This window comes from Patagioenas fasciata, chromosome 2 (genome assembly GCF_037038585.1).
Source record: "Patagioenas fasciata isolate bPatFas1 chromosome 2, bPatFas1.hap1, whole genome shotgun sequence".
In the NCBI taxonomy this organism is placed as follows: domain Eukaryota; kingdom Metazoa; phylum Chordata; class Aves; order Columbiformes; family Columbidae; genus Patagioenas; species Patagioenas fasciata.
In genome coordinates this window covers 162,592,841-162,614,452 of record NC_092521.1, presented here as the reverse complement: position 1 = coordinate 162,614,452, position 21,612 = coordinate 162,592,841, and the positions used below count along the sequence as shown (strand labels likewise).

Sequence of the window (21,612 nt, the reverse complement as noted above, 5' to 3'; positions counted from 1 at the left end):
ACTCTCTCCAGCAGTTCCCTGTCCTGCACAGCAGCTGTACAGGGACCACAAGTGAAGAGAAGAAAACAAAAGAAAAAAAAAGAGCAACTTCAAACCACAGTCCAAAGAAATTCATGAAATTGTAATATACTATTAATATGCATCAGTCCTGTTGTGGTATTCACAGAATCACAGATTGGTTGGGGTTGGAAGGGATCTCTGAAGATCATCCAGTCCAACCCACCTGCTAAAGCAGGTTCAACAGAGCAGATCACACAGGAAGGTGTCCAGGCGGGTTTGAATGTCTCTGGAGAAGGAGACTCCACAACCTCCCTGGGCAGCCTGGGCCAGGCTCTGGCACCCTCACTGTGAAGAAATTTCTTCTCAAATTTAAATGGAACTATTGCTCCCTGGCTTTGCACAAACATTTCTACAGCATTCCATAAAAAACAAACAAACAAAAAAAAAAAGTAGGATTATTACTCTGGCCATAGTTTTGGTTTGTGGTTTGGCTTTTTTTTTTGGTTGAGAAGGTTTGGGGAGGTTTCAGGGTTTTGCGTTACCTGCCATAGCATGCGACAAGCAAAGTGGAATTGCTCAGGCAGACAAAGGCTCATCTAAAATACGCTTTCTCTCTGCAATCAAGGCACAGCCTTAATGAAGTCAAATAGGTTTTTCATACCAAGGATCCTAAGCCATTTTAACAGTACAAATACTTAATTTGAAACACCCTTTAAACTATAAAACATTACTAGATTCTGGCATATAGTGAATATTTTAAATACATTTTAAGCATTCCCAGTGATTTTTTCAAAGGTTTAACTCCTGTAGGTTAACACTTTTAAGAATTCTAGTTATTAAAGCAAAGAAAAACCTTTAAAACATTAACCCTAAAAACTCTCATCCTACAATGCAAGCATTCTAATATACTGACTTTAAACCAATCTTATTCTATCATACCACCTTTGAATATTCTGTATTGAGAGCAGCTACATTAGAAATGGGATCACAAAAAACTTCAGATAAGACAAGGTTTAATTCCAAGTTATCTGAAAAATATTTACAATGTGGGAATGCCTTCAAAGGCGTAGTGGTGCTGGCCTGCATTTTAAAGTCTAATCCTGCAAATTTATCTGATTAGTTTGCAATCAGGAAGCAAGATAATTCAAAAATAAAGCTATGTAGAGTTGTCACCAAGTTTGTAGTTTGTATTCTTTAAATCAGGTGGCCACCAGGTAGTGGTGGAATTTCCCATCCCACATGTGGGATGGACAAAGGTCTCACTTAACCCAAAAAGCAGCTGTGAAAGGAAATAAAGTGTTTTAAATGTTACCAAAGCTGTTTCCTCAGTGTACCTCCTACCAGTCAACCAAGACCCAAACAACAGGCAGAGGCTGGTTTTCCATTAACAGGGAATGTGGCTGGTGAGCCAGGGAGCAGAGGCTTGTTCTGCCCCTTCACTTGCTGCACATTCCCTGTAAACAAGAGGCTGAGACCTGAAATGTTGCAATTTTCAACATATAACTACTCGCAAAAAGAAACTGAAATCAGGTCTGAAGAAAGCAATAAGAATGATAAATGGTTTCAGAAAAAAAGAGACATTAGTGGGTTTTAATTTTTTTTTCCAAAGGAGGTATTGGCTAGTAGAAAGGAAACAACAGTTTATAAATAAATAAAGCCATCTTATCAGGATGCAAGAATCAATTATATTCTTCAGTAATCAGATTGGAAGACTAGTCCTGAATAGTAAGAAATACTTTGCTTTAAATAGCACAGCAAAATTGGGGCTGCAATAACCACCCTGGCGTTATCAGATCTCTTTAAATTAGAAACAAGGGGGGCAAGACAATAGGGTAAAGAATCCACTCTGGGACAGAATGGGAATATTAATGTTGCTACTTTCACTCTCCATGTTTTTCTAGAGAAAACAGGAAAGTTTGGAGAATCATTGCCTTACCCAGTCACTCTCTTGCCCATCCTTCCATCAAGGCAGCGTTCTCTCAAATTGAGTTTTGTACAGAAAATGTGCATTGCTGATGTTCTTTTTGCATTAAAGTTTATGTTGGCAGATATTACCATAACCTCCAAAACTGCTTCGTGAAAGCAAACAAGGTTTAGCTGTGCCATGATCAGTGAAGCCGCAGTCATGTGCTAGTGTTGCTTTAGCACTGACAAATCCAGAATTTCCAGAGGGGATGGACAAAATGCCGTTTATAATTGAAATGTCACCGCTGCAGATTAACAGCTTGAGGCAGAGCACAGATTAATCACTCAGGACACATGGAGCAGGGTAAAAGGAAAAGCAAGTTTATTCCCCTTTTCCTATTAACTAGTTTCTGACCTGATGGAGAAGCAATGCTCTCCTAGGCCCGTGGCTGTTTTGATAAGTTATAACTAGTATGACAATTAATGTGCTTTATTTCTTGCTCCACTGTCAAGTTAACTTCAACTGCACATTTGTTTCAATTCATTGCAAAACATACCTTATTTTAACTGTATTCCATATTCCTACATACTGAGGTTTTTCACTTTTTATTCTCACTTTGAGTACCAAAATCTGCCTCTAAGTTGCACCCTGATATAAATTTAGATTTAACTGCATTCTTCAGCTTTACACAGGTGAACTCCTTCAAAACCAGTGACAGCCTAACTACTGTGCTTCATTATCATCACATCATCTTAGACCTGCCAATAAGCTAGAGAACAGATAGACCAGAACTTGGATATAAATAAGGATGAGCATATTGACAGCAGTCCAGCTATCCTGATTTACACTGGCTACGTAATTAATGGGATGTGAAAATACACCTCCTTTCAGAGGAAACAACAGGAGTCCATGGGCAACTACAAATCTCCCAATCCTTTTCCTCCCAGCAGCAGATTTTGGGCATCTAACTAGTTATTTGAAGTAGCAGAGCACCCAAATATTTCTAAGCCCCAAACAGGTACTTCACATTCGTACAGCAGCACAGGTGGGCACAGCAGAAACAACAGGGCAGGTAAACATCACTGCACACACAGACATCAGTTATACACATGAAATAAAACCGCGGCAGCCCGTGTCAGACCTTGTACTGTTAGGCCCGCTGGCACAATTACCCTTTTCCCAATAAGAAAATCTTGTGGGTCTTTAATTAGTCGCAGAAACATTAAACATACTAAGCTGGGTCAGAGCAAAGCCAACCTATTTGCCAAGTAACCTGACAGTCACGTGCAGCGCTGCTAATTAGGTGGGAGATGTTTACAATGTTAAGCTCCAAGTAACACAACAATAACACATCTTAAAAAATCTCAGCTTGAGCACTAGACCTACCTACTGAAAAGATATCTGAACAATGGCACTGCTCTAAAGGTCATTTCTACTTAGCATTGCAGGTACTGTGTTATCACTAAATCTCCAGCAATGTTTAACCAAGTACCACAGTACCATAAATTAAAAGATAAAGCTGTTGTTCTTTTAACTGAGATGGCATTACAACACCAAAATATTTTCCTTGCCCTAAATATGCACTTATCTGTTGAAGTTGCGGCTGCATGTGATTTTGTGGTAACTGTTGTGTTTGTCCAAACCTCCAAATGCTGAGGAGTCTCATTATTCACTCCATAAGAACAAGTACTTGATGTTTAAAAGCAACGGATCGAGGTGGCTGTTATCCGCTGTAATTTTACTGATTGTACTGATCGTGGATGAAAGGAGGTATCAAGATCCAGCAAAACCCTGTGTGTGAGTTCCACAAGAGCATAGCAATTATTCCACATACTTATTGGTTGATTTAATTATTGACATGTTCATATCCAAAATCCCCGGTGTGGTGCTGCGTTAACCAATTAAGGCCCTTTACAGAGACCTCATGAAGAATTGTCACAGGATTCCATATAAAAGCATATACACACAAACAATGAGTACAATAAAAGAATTTAAATGATGGCTGAACTACACAATCTCAATTACACTGCCAGTTCCACAGGTATTGGTCAATTTGCAGCTTTTATTTAATCATGTACATAAAATTCTCCAATTTCACTTCTATTGAATTCAGCAGAACATGTGTTGACTTCAGTGGGTACTGACTCAGGCACTGTGGAATTGTATCTGCTTTTACATACTCTAGTTTTACAGATGTAATTTCATTGACTCAATTAGGCTACTAGTGATTATGAAGTGCAGTACAAATTCCTCATGAGATCTCCGCATGGAAGTGAAGTGAAGGATGTTTCTGAATAGTAAATTATTTTTAGGATACATTCCTCCCCTGCACAGATTTCAAGTCCATATTCATTCTCACAATACTAATAGTACTTAACCATTCTTTTTGGAGGACTATCTTAACTATAGTCATTTGCAAGGCTTATTAAAGTTAACTTACACGTCCAGCAGATTTCCTTGAAGATGAATACTGAAGTGGTTTGCGTCCTAATGCTCAAAGGCAAATATCTCAGAAGCAAGATGTTGTCATCTAGATAAAACTTTTCATTAACAACAGATTAACCAGTTCTTTCATGCTGTACTTGATTCTTATCAAACTCCACTTACAGATAAGTACATTTTATTGATTAAAAACAATCAAAGATAAACTCATTCCTACTCAAACAATGCCTGAAGTGGAAACTAATAAGGGCCAAGCCTTGCGCTTTTCAGCACCATCCTGCAAGGATCAAAAATCATTTTGCACTCAAGAATGAATCAAAATCACGTAGCTTACAGGTGGGAAAACCAAGGTGGAAAATTTATATAGCTTATCCAGTTTGGTTTAGACCCTGCTTGAACTTCTCCCAGAGTTCCTATATGCATATTATGTCTGTTGGGAAAACAAATCCAGAGCTGTATCCATCGTAACTCTATGGCTATGAAACAGTCAGAGAAGTAGCTGGTATAGGAAAGCTACTAAGGTAGCGGTACCAGAAATGTGGACTTTGCTTATCAGTAACTGGAATTATGGCATCTGTAGGACCAAGGAAGCATCAATGAATTTCCAAAATCCTCAAGAAGATTATTCAAGGCCAGTTCCCCCACACCCTTTTCTTACGGACAGTTTCATGAGGTCAAAATGGAGGAAACAAACCATCTCATTTGCCACCCTAAGTTATGAAACCTGAGAACTAAGAAGGAAGCAAGGGAAATGGTAAGGGAAGATGGCAGGGTTCATTTCAGATCTCTAACTGGTAAACAACTTCAGTTTCTTCTTAGACTTGCCCCTGCACATTGTCACTTCTGCAAGGGAATCTCAGAGGTTCTCAATGGGCAAGGACCGCAGAACCACAAAAGGAACAATTCCTGACCCAAAGCTTTGGATGCTGAATATTTACACAGAGGGAGTAATAATGCAGGCAAGCAACAGACTGAGCAGCCCTCTAACAGAGCAAATTCCAGCATTCTAGTTCACTTTCCACAGCAAGTGTAACACCAAAGGAAGGTCAATGCTCAGCACCAGAGTCAAGACAGAACAGAGGTTTTTAAATGCTGCGTGTGCCAGGCACAAAAAACACATCTGTCACATTTAACTCCTCAGAACCAGCACAATTCGATTTGACTTAGAGGAATCCAGTGATTTCAGTGTGACAGGACTTACTGTCCCCAAAATAAAACACAGAGCATGGTTCTGCAAAGGGAACTGGATAGCACCAAGTTCTCAACATGTGCAAAGTCAGGTACGTGAGTGTTAAAGGTGAACCTCAGGGATTTAAGGAATAGAAATCTGGAAAGCCATTTTACGGCCTGTACTAACCAGGCAACCTTCTCAGGCCAGCTAATAAAATAACATTCTTGATTAATTTTTGATACACAGACTATTGATGTATACCTGCATGCTCACACACGACTTAATTATAGTTACATAAAGACCCCAAGGGACAAAAGGGAGAAACAGAGCGTTAATACTATCAAGGAAAAAGAAAGGTGGACTACACATGACCCAAGCTCACCAAACCTTCGAGGAACTTGAAGGACAGCTGAAAGCTTGTGAAAGGTCACATCAGAAAAAACATCTCAAAATTGTACTGGAAACTTGCATCGTAGGTGCCTTTATCCCATTAGCATGGACACAGAGAGAGCACCAAAAATAATCTTGCATTATCAGAAAGCCTCGTGATTTAACTACTTACACCAATCCCTAACTCTGGCATGCTTTAAGGTTGTGCTTTCAAATAATAGAAATACATGTGCTCTTATTAAAAAAAAATCTCATTAAAGAGTAAACAATCACTATTGATTCTACTAATGCTGTCTGGAACTCAAATATTGGCAGCCACCCTCTTTCTACCTCTCTTTTTATTATTATATTGTCATACAATAAAACAGTCACTTTCTAACACTTCAGGTCTGCATTTAAACTAAAAAAACCGCAACTATAGAAAGCTAGGGAAATAGGATTACCACAGTAACTTTGATTTTACTTGTCAATGCCAGTTAAATCTACAAATATTTGTATTCTGTCTTTGTAATCTGCATTCACAGAGTTGGACACATCTATAATTATGAACATGAATAATCATATATACCTCTGGTCCCAGGTGTGCAGTAAAATCCAGTGTTACAGGAAGCACATTCAGTCACTTAACCACTATAAGCACTTATAATTATCTTTAAATCAACAAATATTCCTATAAGGTCCTCCAAACGTTTTTTTTCATAAAAAACTAATTTACTACTCACAAATTAATGAGATAAAAATTAGTTGCATCTTTTTAAATGAGATTTTCCAACCAAGGTCAAGGGCAGTAAACATCTACTTCAAGTTGTAACAGCCATTGCTTTTGGATTATGAAGAGTTCTGAACTTTTTTTGCCTCAAGGAAATGAAGAATCGCTTCCATTGTGTGATGGAAAAACAGACTTAAGGGATGCATGGCACTTCAGTGGCTAATCAAACAAAAATCACTTGTGGACAATGTTTTTGACAGGAGTTTGTTCAATTAGACAAGTTTTTACACAAATCTAACCATGGCAATAAATTTTCAGTACCTATAGTACTGTTAGGAAATATGTGTATCAGTGATAGGAAATGGTTTGACTGCTCATATTCCTCAGCAACCTACAAGCCAAATGGGGGACTCTTTAACATTTAAGACTGAAGCAAACATCATCATACCACTCCAATAGTGCCACCTGCTGCGTATTTTAAAAGCGTACAGTGGTCTGCAGATCCAAGTAATTCAATTTAGAGAAGACTAAAGAAATAACTTTCCATGTATATATGACAGTAAGAAAAAATAATTTTCTTTTCTATTAGTAATACCTAAACAGGCCAGGGGTACAAAGAAAGTTGTCCCACTAGGGTATAAGAAGAGAATCCATAGGTAATTGATTCCCAAGTTTGTGTCAGTGGCATAACAAGGATTAGTTACATCAGCCCACTGCACATCAAAATCACAATTAACCCCATGTACTTAGTGACATCATGTAGACTCGACCTGCAGCTCATTTTATGAATCATATGCTGGTTGCAGATTATGCACAAAACACACATGTATACGTGTATATGTAGACACACACACACATTGATAGCAAAGTATATACACAAAAGCACGTATATACACACAAACATATATATACACACCTCTTGAGACTGAAACAAGATGCCCATTCACAAGCTTTCTCTGAAAAGGAAACACACTGCAATGTAAATGGGATTGGTTCAGCAAAACAAAAGCTGTTCCCGTTTCCACCACGCTGCTCTACCACCTGGGCTCAGGAACTTTATTTCACCGGGAATCTGCTTTCTTTTCCTGGTTTCTGGTTTTGCTCGGGAAGAGGCTGCTCATATAACGCATTTGTGTAACTAAATGTGATGGCTCTCCCATGATCCCAAGGGAATGCTATAGTACAAATAATTAATAATGATTTCTGATCAGATACAAACTCATATTTTAAATGGCTCTTCTAATGAGAAATTAAGCGCACACCTTTTAAGACAGAGCCTACATTTTGTGCTCAAGGATGCGATCCTGGTAATTCTTTCTGCACCACACAGGTTGCACAAGGTACTTTCACAGGAGGTCAGCGAGTCAAACTGTGTGACTGGAATTTTAAAAAGGTCGGGTAACTTTTACGACCATTAATAACGTTTGTATTGAATGCCAGCTCAAACTGTAATGAGGTTAATTGAATCTCCTGCCCCAATGTATAAACCAGCTGCCTGAAGGTGCAAAGGAGGACTCCATGTGGCAACAACTCAGAACACTGAGCACAGAAGGCAACTCAGGTGCTCCCGTTTACAGAGCACTCTATATTCTGCGTTGAGTAGTGACAAACAGCAAAATAGATCTACCAGAGCCAGGACACATCAGAAGAACTCTAACATGACATGTGCTTTTTCCAAGGTAAAGGGAGAAGCGAACTTAAAGAGTATCTATGGTGTCTGAGGAAGTATTGCTGAAGACGACTGTAGCTGAGGCTGGCGACACATCTGCAAAACACAAGCATATCGGGAAGGCAAAAGCAATTATTAATAAGTTAATTAGAACTCCATGTGCTGCATAGCTAAATCTTCTCACCTGCGTACGCACAACTTCCAAGGGGATTCCCAAGATCTGCAGGATCTGAGCCTGATTCAGTAAATCATTTATGATGCATATCACTGCATAATTTCTGCCAGTAACTGGAAAAACACAGCACACCGGCATTCTTTCCACACACTGCTCTTTCACGCTGTTTTTTATGCAATGTTTTTCACTGCAAGGAACCTAGCAGATGCACAATTATATTAAAGTGAGTGTTGAACTGCATTATTTTTCACATACTACTCTCTTGGGCCCTTGCAACAGCCATCAGATGGGAGAGAAACTTGCAGTTCATAGCCTCCTGCTGTATTTGATATAATCAAAAGCCATGAATTTTTAATATTTTTGCCTCACTGTTAGATAATGCCATCACATGCATGGCAAGTTTCAAAATGTGGTTTACCATGCATTTGAAGAGTCTGTTCGGCTCTCAGGAACGAAACAATTACTTCTATAGTTTATTTTCTAGAAAGGCAGAAAAACTGAATGACATGTATGGCCTCCCAGTTCCAAGTGCCATTGGCAAATACTGTTTTGACACTGCACCCAAGCCTGAATACTGGTAACACATTTTTTTAAAGGGAGCAATAAGCAAAAACTTAAGGCTTTGAATCCTCTCCTCCCACATCGCTGCAACAAGAATGTAACGGGAAGGAAGTTAAAGAAAGGGAGAATGGAGGGGAAAAGACACAAAATACGAGGAAAGAAACATGAAGAAAGTTTTCCCTGGTGCCTTTTAGTGTCTTGGGGAGGTCACCATGACAGCATCCCTTTAAGAATTAGCATTACTACATAAACCAGTATTACCCAGCCCTTTGTGCACCTGTGTTCAATGAGGTTTTATATTTCACTGTTTTTTTTGGCAAAGCCTCACACGCTCACAACCTTAAGTCAACATTAAATCCAACTATCCAGTTACAATCATGAACTCCCCAGCTGCCGAACACAACCTGACATCCACAACTTCAGTACGGACCACACAACTTCTGAAAGAAGCCACCGTGCTTACAAGGAAGTTGCTTCTTCATTTAGGAAGGTTTCAGGTGCTTTATACTTGATTTGCCTTTTGTTTTGCCGACACAATGAAGGAAATATCCTGCTTCTGCATGACTTTTTCTTCCTTGTTGGAACAGATGGCGAAGGCTTACAAATACGTGACTGGTATTTTTTCAGTGACTCATAGCCCAGAGCAACGGGCTTCAGAGCGCGATAAGCAGCCAACCAAGATGGATGTGAGCTTGCTCGAGGAGCAGTATGACCACATCAAACAGAAGCAAAAACTGCAGTCTCACATTATTGTCTTTAAAACAGGTATGTCATTGGAAACAACACAAATGTAGATGTAAAGACTATTGCTTTAAATCTTGAATAACTCCTACCTTTGTTCTTTTCATGCTCAGCTTCAGGAGAGGCACAGAGTGAATTCTTTTTCGGTCATTTTGGGGTTTTATTTGTCTCACTGACAAACTGTCTTATGTTTATATCAATTAGTTTCACAGCGGTGAAACATGAATTTGAAACATGATCATATTTGAGATAAGGTTTTACAGGTTTTATGTCAGTAAAGTAAAATTCTAAACATAAAAGGCAACGCTTACAGGAGCCACGTACTTCATGTCTATCACCAGTGTATTTGTGCAATGTACTGTGTAACATTTCCCTTCTTTATCTGCGTAAAGAATTGTGTCATACAAGACTACGGGAAGCAATAGCAAATATCAAGTGACTAGCACAGGTTGGGTTTTTGTTATAAAATAACTTATACTAGGAGTCGTAGTGGGTAACTACAATACCCGTTCTGAACTAGAGGTCCTATTTTGAAAGTATTTACTGCATATTGCTTGGAAAGTACATAAATAGAAAAACAAGTAACAATATGTAACACTCATCTATCTGCTATGTCAGACAAATTTTACATACAAAACTTTCAAATATTTTAAAGTTTTTAGTTAGACTCCTGATTACAACATTACATCAACATTTTCATTTACTTTCCAAGTTAAAGTGATATTGAGAATACCATGTCAATTAATGAAGTTGTGTTCTGAATTTAACTGTAATATGAAAAACAAGCTGCATTCACCTCTCATATTAGTATTTAGCTCAACAAATGCAGAACTTGGGTTATTTCGTTCCTTACATTTTCCTCTAGGTTTTTCAGCAGCTCCAGATTTCGGCTGTGTCAGACTATATCATCAAAACACATAATTATGAACTATACAACAGATTCACTTCTTCAATATTCTTTCATTCGTATGTCTAGAGATTCTTATGTTAAAAGAACTTAAATCTCTGTGAGAAAGATATATACAAGCTTATTTTATCAGGTATGAAAAGGCAAAACTTGAAGACAAAACAGCCCATCTAATCAGCCATAGCAAAAACATAGGTCAGTTAAACAAAGGCTAAAAAAATCTGTATTCAGATTCAATTCAAATTAAGTTTCATATATAATTAATGTAATCAGATTTTTTGCAAGGACACCATTTGAAGGTTAGGCATAATAAAATAGGGCTGCACAGTTTCTAGGACATATGACTGGAAGTTCACATACAAATAGTTACATATACATACACTTAACCCTAAACATTCACAAAACCACATAAGCTACTGCACTGAACCTCTATCTTTAAACAATCTGTGTGGAAAGGATTAATGTTACTGTTGGAAGCAGCTGAAGTTTGTTTGGGTTTTTGGTTGTTTGGTTTGTTTTGTGGTTTGGGTTTGTGTGTGTGGTTCTGTTGTTGTGTTTGGTTGGTTGGTTGTTTTTTTTCCTTCCACTGGGTTCGCCATGTCCTGAAAGTTGATCTTACATATTCCTATGGTTTGAAAGCTGGGAAAACATACATAGCTCAGCACCTCAAACCTGTTCTATGCATCAGTTTCCAAGAGCATGTCAGGAAGGAATGAACACTGCCGTATCAGGATAGCCTACTGCCCTACCCACCTAAAGTTATGAGCTTAAAATCATCCAGAAATTCCAGCTATACCAAGAGGTAGATCATGTATGTGTCAATATTTTGTACTGGCAGCAAATGGTTTCCATACCTAGAAGGTGAGATTATGGCTGGGAAGGGGATGACAATGACAGCACCACCACAACCCCACAACAACACACGAACCTCAGAGACCAGACACAAAAACCTCATGAGATTCAAACCTCAAGGAAGAAAGGCACCTTCAGTCCCTCATGCTCTTAAAAATCCCTGCCAAAAGTCTTTATTCTAACTAGTAAAACCCTGAATTATTTCTGCCAGATAGACCAGCTTGTCCTCCCATGACACCACAGGGATCCTGAGCACTTCAGGCTTATGGCACCACAGCTAGAATGGTAACTCCAAACTCCCTTGAGGACTTTTAGCTTTGTATGTCACTCCCTATTTGCCAGAGTTGTAGAACTGTCGACCTCTAAACAGAACTTTAGATTCTCTAACTTCTCCAGGTTTTTGACTGGGGGGTCAGTAACTGAGAAGTGACCTGAAACCAACTTTCTGATCCTTCCCCAACACTCACAACCACGTTCACGCTTCTGCCTGTTCCCGATTATCTGAGAACAAAGGGCATGACAAGGTTTGAAAGTCACCAGCTAGGGCATAAAACAGCAGCGTATTCATTATTTATTGGCTAAGAAGCTGAAAGGCAGTATTTACTTTAGGAATTAAATGGGAGCATTCAGCATATGCAGTTGCAAACAGAATAAACACTGGGGTTCTGATTGCAGAAATCTCTCCCAAGAATTTCCAATGCTAACTTGAAATGAGATTAACTTTTGTCACTCCAGAAGCTTAAAAATATCTATAATGACAGTGTATTAAAAAGGCCAAATGGTAAACAGTCCTGCAACAAGGCTATTATGCACAATTAAAAAGAAATAAATAAAACCGAGCAATGATTTGTCTTAATTAAAGCTTTGTTTCGAAGTGTAGAGAGTGCTGAATGTGTGTCAATTTAACACACAGTGGTTCAGGACTCATATTTCTATCAGAGGTCATTGCTCAATTTTGTGTGCTGCAACTGTAGCCAAGGAATCAAATCAAACCTGAACTCAAAACCAGTCCAGACTGTTAAAATTGGGCTAGATGCATTACTTTGAACTCTCTGATCAAATCAAGGCAGACCATAATTCTTCTGATGGCCAGTCATTAGGGTCAGGATAAAACCTGATGTTACCCATCAACTCCAATTCAGCCAACAGTGCAATTAAATCAGCAAGAACATGCAAAGCTGCATCACCTGAATCTCTCCACTGCTCCTCTCTTGCTTTTTCTCTTCCATATGCAGAACAAACCCTAATTTTTGCAGCCTTGTGCTACACTGTGCTGTTCTACATCTATTTTGCAAGCAGACTTTCTGCAGCCACTCAAGCTCAGCTTAAAACCTGGATAAAGTCCAATCATAACTTTGATTCTCACTATTCCATGATAGAGAACAGTGTGTTCTTATCTCTGTGAATGGTTTCACCCTTGGAAATTCTGTTGATGTACTTCACTGTATAGACATATGCACAAACACATCTGTACCTCTAAGCTCTGCATGCGTGTTAGTCTCCTTTCTCCTGGTAACACTGCAGGAGAGCAGAAGATGTGAGCCGACACAGTTCTCACTCCTAGAGCCATGTTGCAAAGCAGCTCTTATCAGATCAACATGGCCTACCCAGGGAGCAGAAGAAGTATATATATATATCTGTGCTGGGGTTGTTCCTTCAGCAGCAGGAGCCGAAGAGAGCAGTGAAAACCCTTCCTTACCCCAAGCCATGTTGTACAGGTTCATTTACTGCCAGTAAATCAGCCGGGGCTGACATCTTCAAGTATTTCCCTCTAAAGATGGTATGAAAGTTTATAAAGGTGGGGGGTAAGTTGTGCTGGTGATTTTCTAAAGGCAGCATCCTACTCAAACTAGCTTCGTTTCAAATTCAGGGTTGCAATTCCTTTAAAATGGCTATTCAGATATTCTGTTTCAGTGTTTTGGCATTCTGCTATGTCTACCTTTTTCATTGTAATATCCTTCACAACTTGCACTGCAACAGACACAGCTCCTATTACTTAAACTTGTAAATAAGGTCAGCACTCTGCACAACTCCTACTTTAAACTATATTTATACTAACTTGAGTATATTTCATTAATACTTGCAATGTCAACAGCACTGTTTGTCTTGAGTGTGTCGGTTCAGTTTCTCTTCATTTTCAAGGTACAGAAAGCCAGTCATGTTCAGTAATTTGATGGCTGCTACATGTAATTAAAGTAGCATTAACATTTCTATCCCTAATAACTTATAAATTTCAAACAGTAACTTCTATACTGACCAGACTTCCTCCTACTGTTACAGAGATTCTATACCATTCCTAGAGCAATTTATTTTCTTCTCTGAGCCATCCTTCAGGCAACACTAGTGTGATAATCTACTAACTTTACTCCATCGATACTGACTGCAATAGTAAAATTGCAGTAAAATGTTAAAATACAAGCCTCTATGTTAATGATGCCTCATTAAGAAAAAGAAATGAATTCACAACTTATTGATTCTAGAAGCAGTCATGGTATGTTTTAAGTTGTGAATACAAACTTCAAACAGTATCAGACAGAACATTTGTCTTTCAAACCTCAGCATCTACCAACACACAGAGCAAGTCCCTGCTCACTTTGAGAATTTTTCCTTACAAGCAAATAATTACTGCAAGTCAATTCTTAATCTGTGTTGTTAATGAGTCTTAGAGTACTAGTTAGATCAATATTGACTTGATAAATCTCCATTTTCCTCTGACTAACACTAGGTACCATTTATGTCCTCAGAACTGCAAAACTGAGCATGAAATATTTCTGCTCCATAACCAGGGATCAAAGGAACTTGCACTACTCCCAGCCACAGGTGGAAAGAGTACAGATAAACTCATCTGTTCAAGCTCTTCAGTTGAGTTTATGACAGAATGTCAGGGATTGGAAGGGACCTGGAAAGCTCATCCAGTGCAATCCCCCGCCGGAGCAGGAACACCCAGCTGAGGTTCCACAGGAAGGTGTCCAGGCGGGTTTGAATGTCTCCGGAGAAGGAGACTCCACAACCTCCCTGGGCAGCCTGGGCCAGGCTCTGCCACCCTCACTGAGAAGAAATTTCTTCTCAAATTTAAGTGGAACCTCTTGTGTTCCAGTTTGTACCCATTGCCCCTTGTCCTATCATTGGTTGTCACCGAGAAGAGCCTGGCTCCATCCTCCTGACACTCACCCTTTATATATCTGTAAACATTAATGAGGTCACCCCTCAGTCTCCTCTTCTCCAAGCTCCCGAGCCCCAGCTCCCTCAGCCGTTCCTCACACAGGAGATGCTCCACTCCCTTCAGCATCTTGGTGGCTGCGCTGGACTCTCTCCAGCAGTTCCCTGTCCTTCTGGAACTGAGGGGCCCAGAACTGGACACAATATTCCAGATGTGGAAACTACACCCTTAATTTTTGCCACCATAGTAATGTGCACATCTGCATTTCTCTTGCAGGTGAACACCAATCTGTTCTCCCAGAATCGATGGTCAACGCTGTTTTAATTAATAAAAAAGTTAGAAGATCAAAGTCCTTTACAGAACACGTACCTGTCAGAAAGGTCAGCCTGGGGATGACCGGCAGCGGCAACGTGCATGACAACTCACCATGGCGAACCCACCTGGGAATCCACCGCCGCGGGATGACCTGGGATCCCTTCCACCGCAAGGACCAGCCATGCGGTTTCGACAACCAGAGACTGATTTCAACAGGGAAAGAGACACTGCAACCCCTGGAATTAGAAGGAGCGAGTGAACTGGCTGCCCTCAGCCAGCTGGGAAGTTCAAACACGTCAAACAAAGAGAACGGCAGTGACATTTCAATCACCTGCCAAAAGCCGCCTCTTAAATCAGCCACTCCGGCAGTTTGGATGCAGCCATACGTTTCTGCTACGAAATGCACACCAGCCTGCAACAACCTCAACTTCTACCCTTTCCCCAATAAAAAAGGACCAAGAATTTCCGAAGCAGCGAAGAGGCTTGGATTATATGTCTCACAATGAAGACATTCAGTAATACGTAAAACTTAATCAAAACCTTGACTAAAATTTAAAACAGCAAAATAGTCTTCCTGTTACACTGATTGACCTGCTGAGGACCTACTACTTTATAATCTGTTGTTTTACTGTACAGTATAAAATGAGTTGTTCTCATGAAGAAACTGGGCTGCAATGACAGATATTCGCTTCTGTTATTTGAGATGTAAGAGCAATTTTTTAAAAATTTTATTTTATTTTTTTACCATTTTAGAAATGAAGATTTTATCACAGCAATATTGGAAATATCTGAAAAAGGCTAGCAGAACTGATTAAGCAGCTAGGCTAAATTTCAATATAGGACTATTGAATCAGACAATAAACAAGTTACAAATGAAACAGTGTTGAAGGGGATTGGTACACTTAACATGATTTCATCATTTACTTTCCTCAAAAAATATATATTCATGATACTTTCTGGTGTGTGTATTTGTAAAATCAAAGAATAAAACTTCCGCTCATTTCTATTGTTGTTTTAAAACGACTTAGTAAATGTCAACGCTTTTCGAAAAATAAGTTCAATAATACCATAATTCCCATCTAGCCCCAGTATTTCATTATAAAACAAAAGTCTGAAATCATTACTTATCTCCCCGATACCGCATATCAACATACCTTCCTTACCAGAAGTGTAATGCATTTTTCTGCTACTGCAACTGTGTGCGCACAAAGGGGATAGAACCACTTCAACTGCACAAGTATAACCATAGTAATACAACGATTTTTTATAGATAGGGTTTAACATTTTCTTTGTGGCTCACCTGCACCATAAATATGTGAAATCATTCAAAAGTAGCTATTTTGGATCTCCTCTCCTGCAAGATCTTTAGAGGATGGAGACACCCTTTTGTGGGTGCTTTCAGTGACAAAACCACGAGGTACGTATCACCCGTTTCTGGCTGCAAGTCTTCAGAAAGGTCTTTCTCAAATGTAGGCTTCAGGAAAAGCTGAAGACCGGAAATGTTTCCTCATGTCACGATAACTTTAATTTTGAGCGATACACCTGGCAGCTATGGGCTCTCCTGAACCCTTCCATATCAGCAGGAGGAGGATCAGGTGGGCATCCCCAAAGTTCTTCACAACCCCTGCAAACAGCCCACAAGCACCCGTGCCCAGTTACCACCATCATCTCAAAAATCACATGGTCCACACACAAAACATGAGCAAAACCAAAAAAGATGCCAAAGATGCTCAGCTCTGCCCTTCTAGACACAAACTCTTCTCAGCAGGAAAGATAAGCCACCCTTATCTTGTAAATAGATTTAATACCAATGTGCAAGTAAAAGTCTAAGGAATGTTATCCATTTCTAAGAGAAATTCATTTTCTTTGCACCCAACACAACTTCAAACCGTGAATCCTTCTTACAGTTCCACTGGCTTTCGTTGTGCTTGATGGAGTATGCTCCATCTGGAGATGTTTGCACAGATCTATCACAGCCTACGATTCCATTACAGGAGATTCACAGCTCTAAGTGTATCACAGTATTTTTCAAGTCCACAGAAACAGAAAAAAAAATCTCATGTGAAATAATGCTATTTCACTCCCTCTGACCAAACATCGTTTTCTCTAACCCACTCAACAGTTTCAGACCCAAACTTTGTAGCATCCCACACAGATTCAGCCACCACCAGTAGGTAAGCAGGAACCTTGTCTCCTGCAAGTGACAGCTATAGAATCATAGAATCATTTTGGTTGGAAGAGATGCTCAAGATCATTGAGTCCAACCATAACCAAACCCTAGCACTAAACCCTGTCCCTAAGAACCTTGTCTACATGTCTTTTAAACCTCTCCAGGGATGGTGACCCCACCACTGCCCTGGGCAGCCTGTTCCAATGCCTGACAACCCTTTCCAGGAAGAAATTTCTCCTACTATCCAATCTAAACCTTCCCTGGCCCAACTTGAGGCCGTTTCCTCTCATCCTATCACTTGTTCCTTGGGAGAAGAGACCAACCCCCTCCCTGCTCCAAGCTCCTTTCAGGCAGTTCTGAGATCAGAAGGTCTCCCCTCAGCTCCTGTTCTCCAGCTGAACCCCCCAGGTCCCTCAGCTACTCCTCATCACACTTGTGCTTCAGGTTCTTAAAATGGTGCTGAAAAGCACCAGCTGTTTACCAATAGTAATGAATAATTCCCCAAGAATCTTCCACTCATCCTCAGTAAAAGCAGCAGAATGAAGACACAGGTTTGGGAAGAGATGCTCACTGTGATTTTTCAGTTTTTCTAGTTTTCAATTAACTGGCCTCCTCAGATCAGTTTCCACCTCAGATGCTGATTTCTTCTTCTGGATAGGCATCAATAAAGAGACATAGCTACTTGGTTTGGGGGTTTTGGTTGGGTTTGGTTTTTGTGTGTGTTGGGTCATTTGTTTGGTTGGTTTTTGTCTGGTTGGGTTTTTTTGTTTGTTTGGGGGGTTGGTTGTTTTTAACACAGCAGTTACAGTATCTAAAGAAATATTAGGCATTAAGAACAAAACAAACCACACAGATATGCCTAGCAGGTATAGGTATAATAGAAAGAAAATACTAGATAACCACCAGCCCATACAAAACAAGCAATTTCCTGGAGGGCAATATCAAAGTGCAATGAAATTTTTTAAGTGCGTGGCATACAATAGATTTCTATTTACTTGCCTTGCTGATTACAGAGTACACCAGTTTGTACTTCTGCCTAACACTACTCTGGAGTGTTATTTTTGTTATATCTCCAAGTCTGTACACCAAATAAAGATAAAAGAATAACTGAAAGTAAAATACCACGTTAACAAGAGGCCACTATTAAACTATTAAAAAATTAATTCAAGATAATTTTGCCTAGATACTTGCAACAATACACATGAGAACATTTCAGCAAATTAAGATTAAACTTTTAAATCAGAATCATAGAAAGTTTATAACCTTATCTAGCCACTTAGTCTATAAACTCATTTGAATTGAGTGATATTTTTTGCAAGAACTTTTACATCAATTTTAAAGTGCTTTGATTTAGTTATCTTAATTAAACATGGACCTAGAATACCTTGAATTAAAACTCAGTGCAGGTTTATGCAAGGACTAAGTAACTAACTCCTTTGTAAGGACTTTCCTACAAACACTTTGTCCTTTCCTGAGGTTTCTCGTTTATAAAAGGCATTTTGCCTTCGGAGAAGTCTTTCAGTTTATGGAAAAACATTATGAAAGAATAACTGCAGTAAATTTTGATTTGTTACTGGAGTAGTTTTAGTTGCTAGAAAAGCCATTATACTTACATTTCAAGATACAGAAATATCACACAGGCACACCATCTAATGAGAAAGTTATTTTATTTCCTAAAGCAGCTGTAAGTGAAAATGAAGCAGGGAAACATGAGGAAAAAAATGTAGAACTCCAAATATTAAAAAGCCCCCCTTTTCAAGTGCACTTGATTTTCAAAACCCTTTATTCTTAGCATCTTCATGTTCGGCAGTCATGGGATGGTAGCTTTCATCACTCTGTTACCAGACCTGTGTCTCAGTTTCAAGCACTGAACTCAAAGCTGCCATAACAGCAAGTTTAACCTTTTTCTGTCAGTAGGCAAACTTGACTGATTTATGCACACAGGAGAGCCTAGAATCCTGAATTTCTAGTTCAGGGTCTTGTTCACAAGTCAAAACACCCGTGGGGCACCTATTTCCAAAGCTGCAGCACCCCCACTTCGTCTGCATGACCACCTAATAAAATGCTTGCAGGCCTGTCCAGTCTGTAATAAATAATACACCAGTGCAATGATTTCAGTCACACATCAGAGCCACTAGAATAAAATCCCTTTGCTGCTGGGACAGCTGGTCACAGGAAAGAATTAACCCACAAGTCATTTTTTTCTGATGTAAGCCATTAAGAAAACATGTCTTTGACAGGCACCAAAAAGATTCCAAGAACAAGCCCCAACCCTTTGGGGGCCTCATGTACAAAACCAATATTGAGCAGCCAGCATCACACAGCCACGCATCAGTGAAGCCCCAAACCTGCTCTGTGACATTGTGGGGACTCAAAGTAACACACCAGGACCCCCCCAGCTTGAAGTGGTGAACACCAGATTTTCTACACACACAGAAATAGGCTCAAGTTGCGCCAGGGGAGGTTCAGATTGGATATTAGGAGAAATTTCTTCTCAGAAAGGGATGTCAGGCAGTGGAACAGACTACCAAGGACAGTGGTGGAGTCACCATCCCTGGAGGAATTTAAAAGACATGTAGATGAGGTTCTTAGGGACATGGTTTAGTGCCAGAGTTAGGTTACAGATGGACTTGGTGATCTTAAGGGTTTCTTCCAGCCAAAATGATTCTATCATTCTTCCAGCCCAGCCTCTGAGCACAGGTGAAGTTTTAACTGCCCCACAACCAGGCAAGAACTTTCCCACCACTCCTGAGGGGAAATGTGAGCACACACACCAAAGTCCACCCCAAACACTGCTGCTCTCAAAGACCACAGAAAATAAATTAAAAAAAAAAAAAAAAAAAACACATATTGGTCCTTCAAAGCACCTCAGCTTTTGGGGAAAATTTCTCTCTCAGCACACACAGTTTCTTCTCACATTTAAGTGGAACCTCTTGTGTTCCAGTTTATACCCCTTGTCCTATCATTGGTTGTCACTGAGAAGAGCCTGGCTCCATCCTCCTGACACTCACCATTTACATATTTATAACCATCAATGAGGCGACGACTCAGTCTCTTCTCCAAGCTCAAGAGCCCCAACTTCCTCAGCCTTTCCTCACACGGGAGATGTTCCACTCCCTTCAGCATCTTTGTTGCCCAGCAGTTCCCTGTTCTTCTGGAACTGAGGGGCCCAGAACTGTGCACAGTAATCCAGATGCGTGGGACAGGCTATTAAATATTCCCGTGTAGACTCATCTAGACCAGGGACAGCAGCACCCGCCGCCGAGCGACAGCAAACCGACACACACCCCACCTGCAACTGAGGGCAGGACGCCAACATGGCGGGCGGGGCGCGGCTTCAACCACGTGACGAGCGCCCACACCACTCCTCTGGGCCTTCTCAGTGTCCGTAGGAACCCGCCTCTCCCCGACGCTAAATATGACAAGCGCGCGTAGGCCCCGCCCCTTCGCCCGCTTCTTGGTCCCGCCCCTCGCCCCCTCTTATACCCGCCCCGCGGGACGCGAGCGGCCGGTGTGCAGGTAAGCGCGCGACGGCAGTGCGGGGGGTGGGGTTTGTGCGTCGCCCCGCCCTTCTCCGGCTTCGGCCGTTGTTCGGGCCTCAGGTGCTGCTGCCGTGGGGAGCGCGGCCCCGCGAACGGGCTCGGGCGGGGGCAGCAGCTGTGTGTGGGCCTGAGTGCTTCTCAGACACTGGCCAGGCCCCGAGGCGCAGGTGGGTGCCCGAGGTCGGTGTCAGCTCCGAGCCCGTGGTGGCTGCTCGGCCGGGCCGCCCCCATCGCTGGTTTTTCCCGCTGGGCTGGGTGCGTCAGCGCCGCGGCCGCCACCAGAGGCTCCTGCTGTGGCTGCCAAGCGCTCCCTGTCTCATGGAGGCCCCTGGAAAGGGTGGCGGCTTCGTGGCCGAGCTGAAAATCCACTGGGGACATGGGTGGTGCTGGTGGGCTGTGTGGAATCCCTGATTGTGGAAAGAGAGGGGTGGATGTGCCCAAGTGCGCCCTAGGCTGGGAGTCGCTGGGGTTCCATCCTCTCATGGGGCTTCTGGCCCGGGGTTTTGCACATAACGCGGCTTCTCTTACCCTTCCTTAGCCGCCGAGTTCAATCGCAGTTCACCAGGTAGCTTTCCTCCTCGTCTTTAGCAAAAACTGATGCATATTGCTTTTTTTTTTTTTTTCCTGAGAATCCTCCGTGCCTTCCGTCAAAAATGTGGCTTTCTGTAATTGTTTTCTTTTGTGTCATATTGTAATATTTTAGAGGATGATATTTTAGTTACAGAAACTCAGTCTTGCATTCAGAATGGCCGTTGGGCAACACCCCTGGTCGTTCAGTCAAATTAGTGTTGAGAAAGTCCCTTTGAACTCTTAATGAAAGCGAAACCGTGTCAGGAGCAGTTGTGGTGTTGACTGATCCAAAAGTAAGTCATAAATGCTTTTATTAAGGATCCTCGTTATGG

At 40.9% G+C, this 21,612-nt stretch overlaps 2 protein-coding genes and 1 long non-coding RNA gene across 5 annotated transcripts in view; 2 read left to right on the top strand and 1 right to left on the bottom strand.

The window, feature by feature from the left end:
- Positions 1-8,303: 8,303 nt before the first annotated feature.
- On the bottom strand, positions 8,304-20,583 carry LOC139827303 (uncharacterized). Of its 2 annotated transcripts, none has more exons than XR_011737795.1 (3): positions 20,461-20,583; positions 15,124-15,234; positions 8,304-8,383 (listed from the first exon to the last, which is right to left on the bottom strand). It is a non-coding gene; the product is annotated as an uncharacterized lncRNA (long non-coding RNA). The 2 variants fall into 2 exon arrangements; XR_011737796.1 differs by lacking the exon at positions 20,461-20,583 and adding an exon at positions 20,180-20,430.
- C2H9orf152 (chromosome 2 C9orf152 homolog) lies at positions 9,359-15,948 on the top strand. Its single transcript, XM_065832632.2, has 3 exons — positions 9,359-9,520; positions 9,611-9,788; positions 14,960-15,948. The coding sequence occupies exons 1-3, from the start codon at positions 9,401-9,403 to the stop codon at positions 15,502-15,504; spliced, it is 843 nt and encodes a 280-aa protein (XP_065688704.1). The 5' UTR covers positions 9,359-9,400; the 3' UTR covers positions 15,505-15,948.
- Positions 20,572-21,612, top strand: part of NUB1 (negative regulator of ubiquitin like proteins 1) — a 15,932-nt gene continuing 14,891 nt past the window's right edge. Inside the window, exon 1 of one of the 2 annotated variants that reach the window (XM_065831134.2) lies at positions 20,572-20,687. In XM_065831134.2, coding sequence (XP_065687206.2) covers positions 20,587-20,687 — 101 coding nt within the window. In that variant the 5' untranslated portion in view covers positions 20,572-20,586. Of the gene's footprint in view, positions 20,688-20,721; positions 20,878-21,612 lie in introns of those variants that run through there. The other variant, XM_065831133.2, reaches the window with a different exon arrangement.

Excerpts from the sequence above, each read along its gene's own strand:
- C2H9orf152 (XM_065832632.2), top strand. The coding sequence starts at position 9,401 with ATGAACTCCCCAGCTGCCGAACACAACCTGACATCCACAACTTCAGTA. Across the intron at positions 9,521-9,610 it reads TTCATTTAGGAAGGTTTCAG|ATGGCGAAGGCTTACAAATA; the intron begins GTGCTTTATACT and ends TTGTTGGAACAG. Across the intron at positions 9,789-14,959 it reads CATTATTGTCTTTAAAACAG|GTGAACACCAATCTGTTCTC; the intron begins GTATGTCATTGG and ends TTTCTCTTGCAG.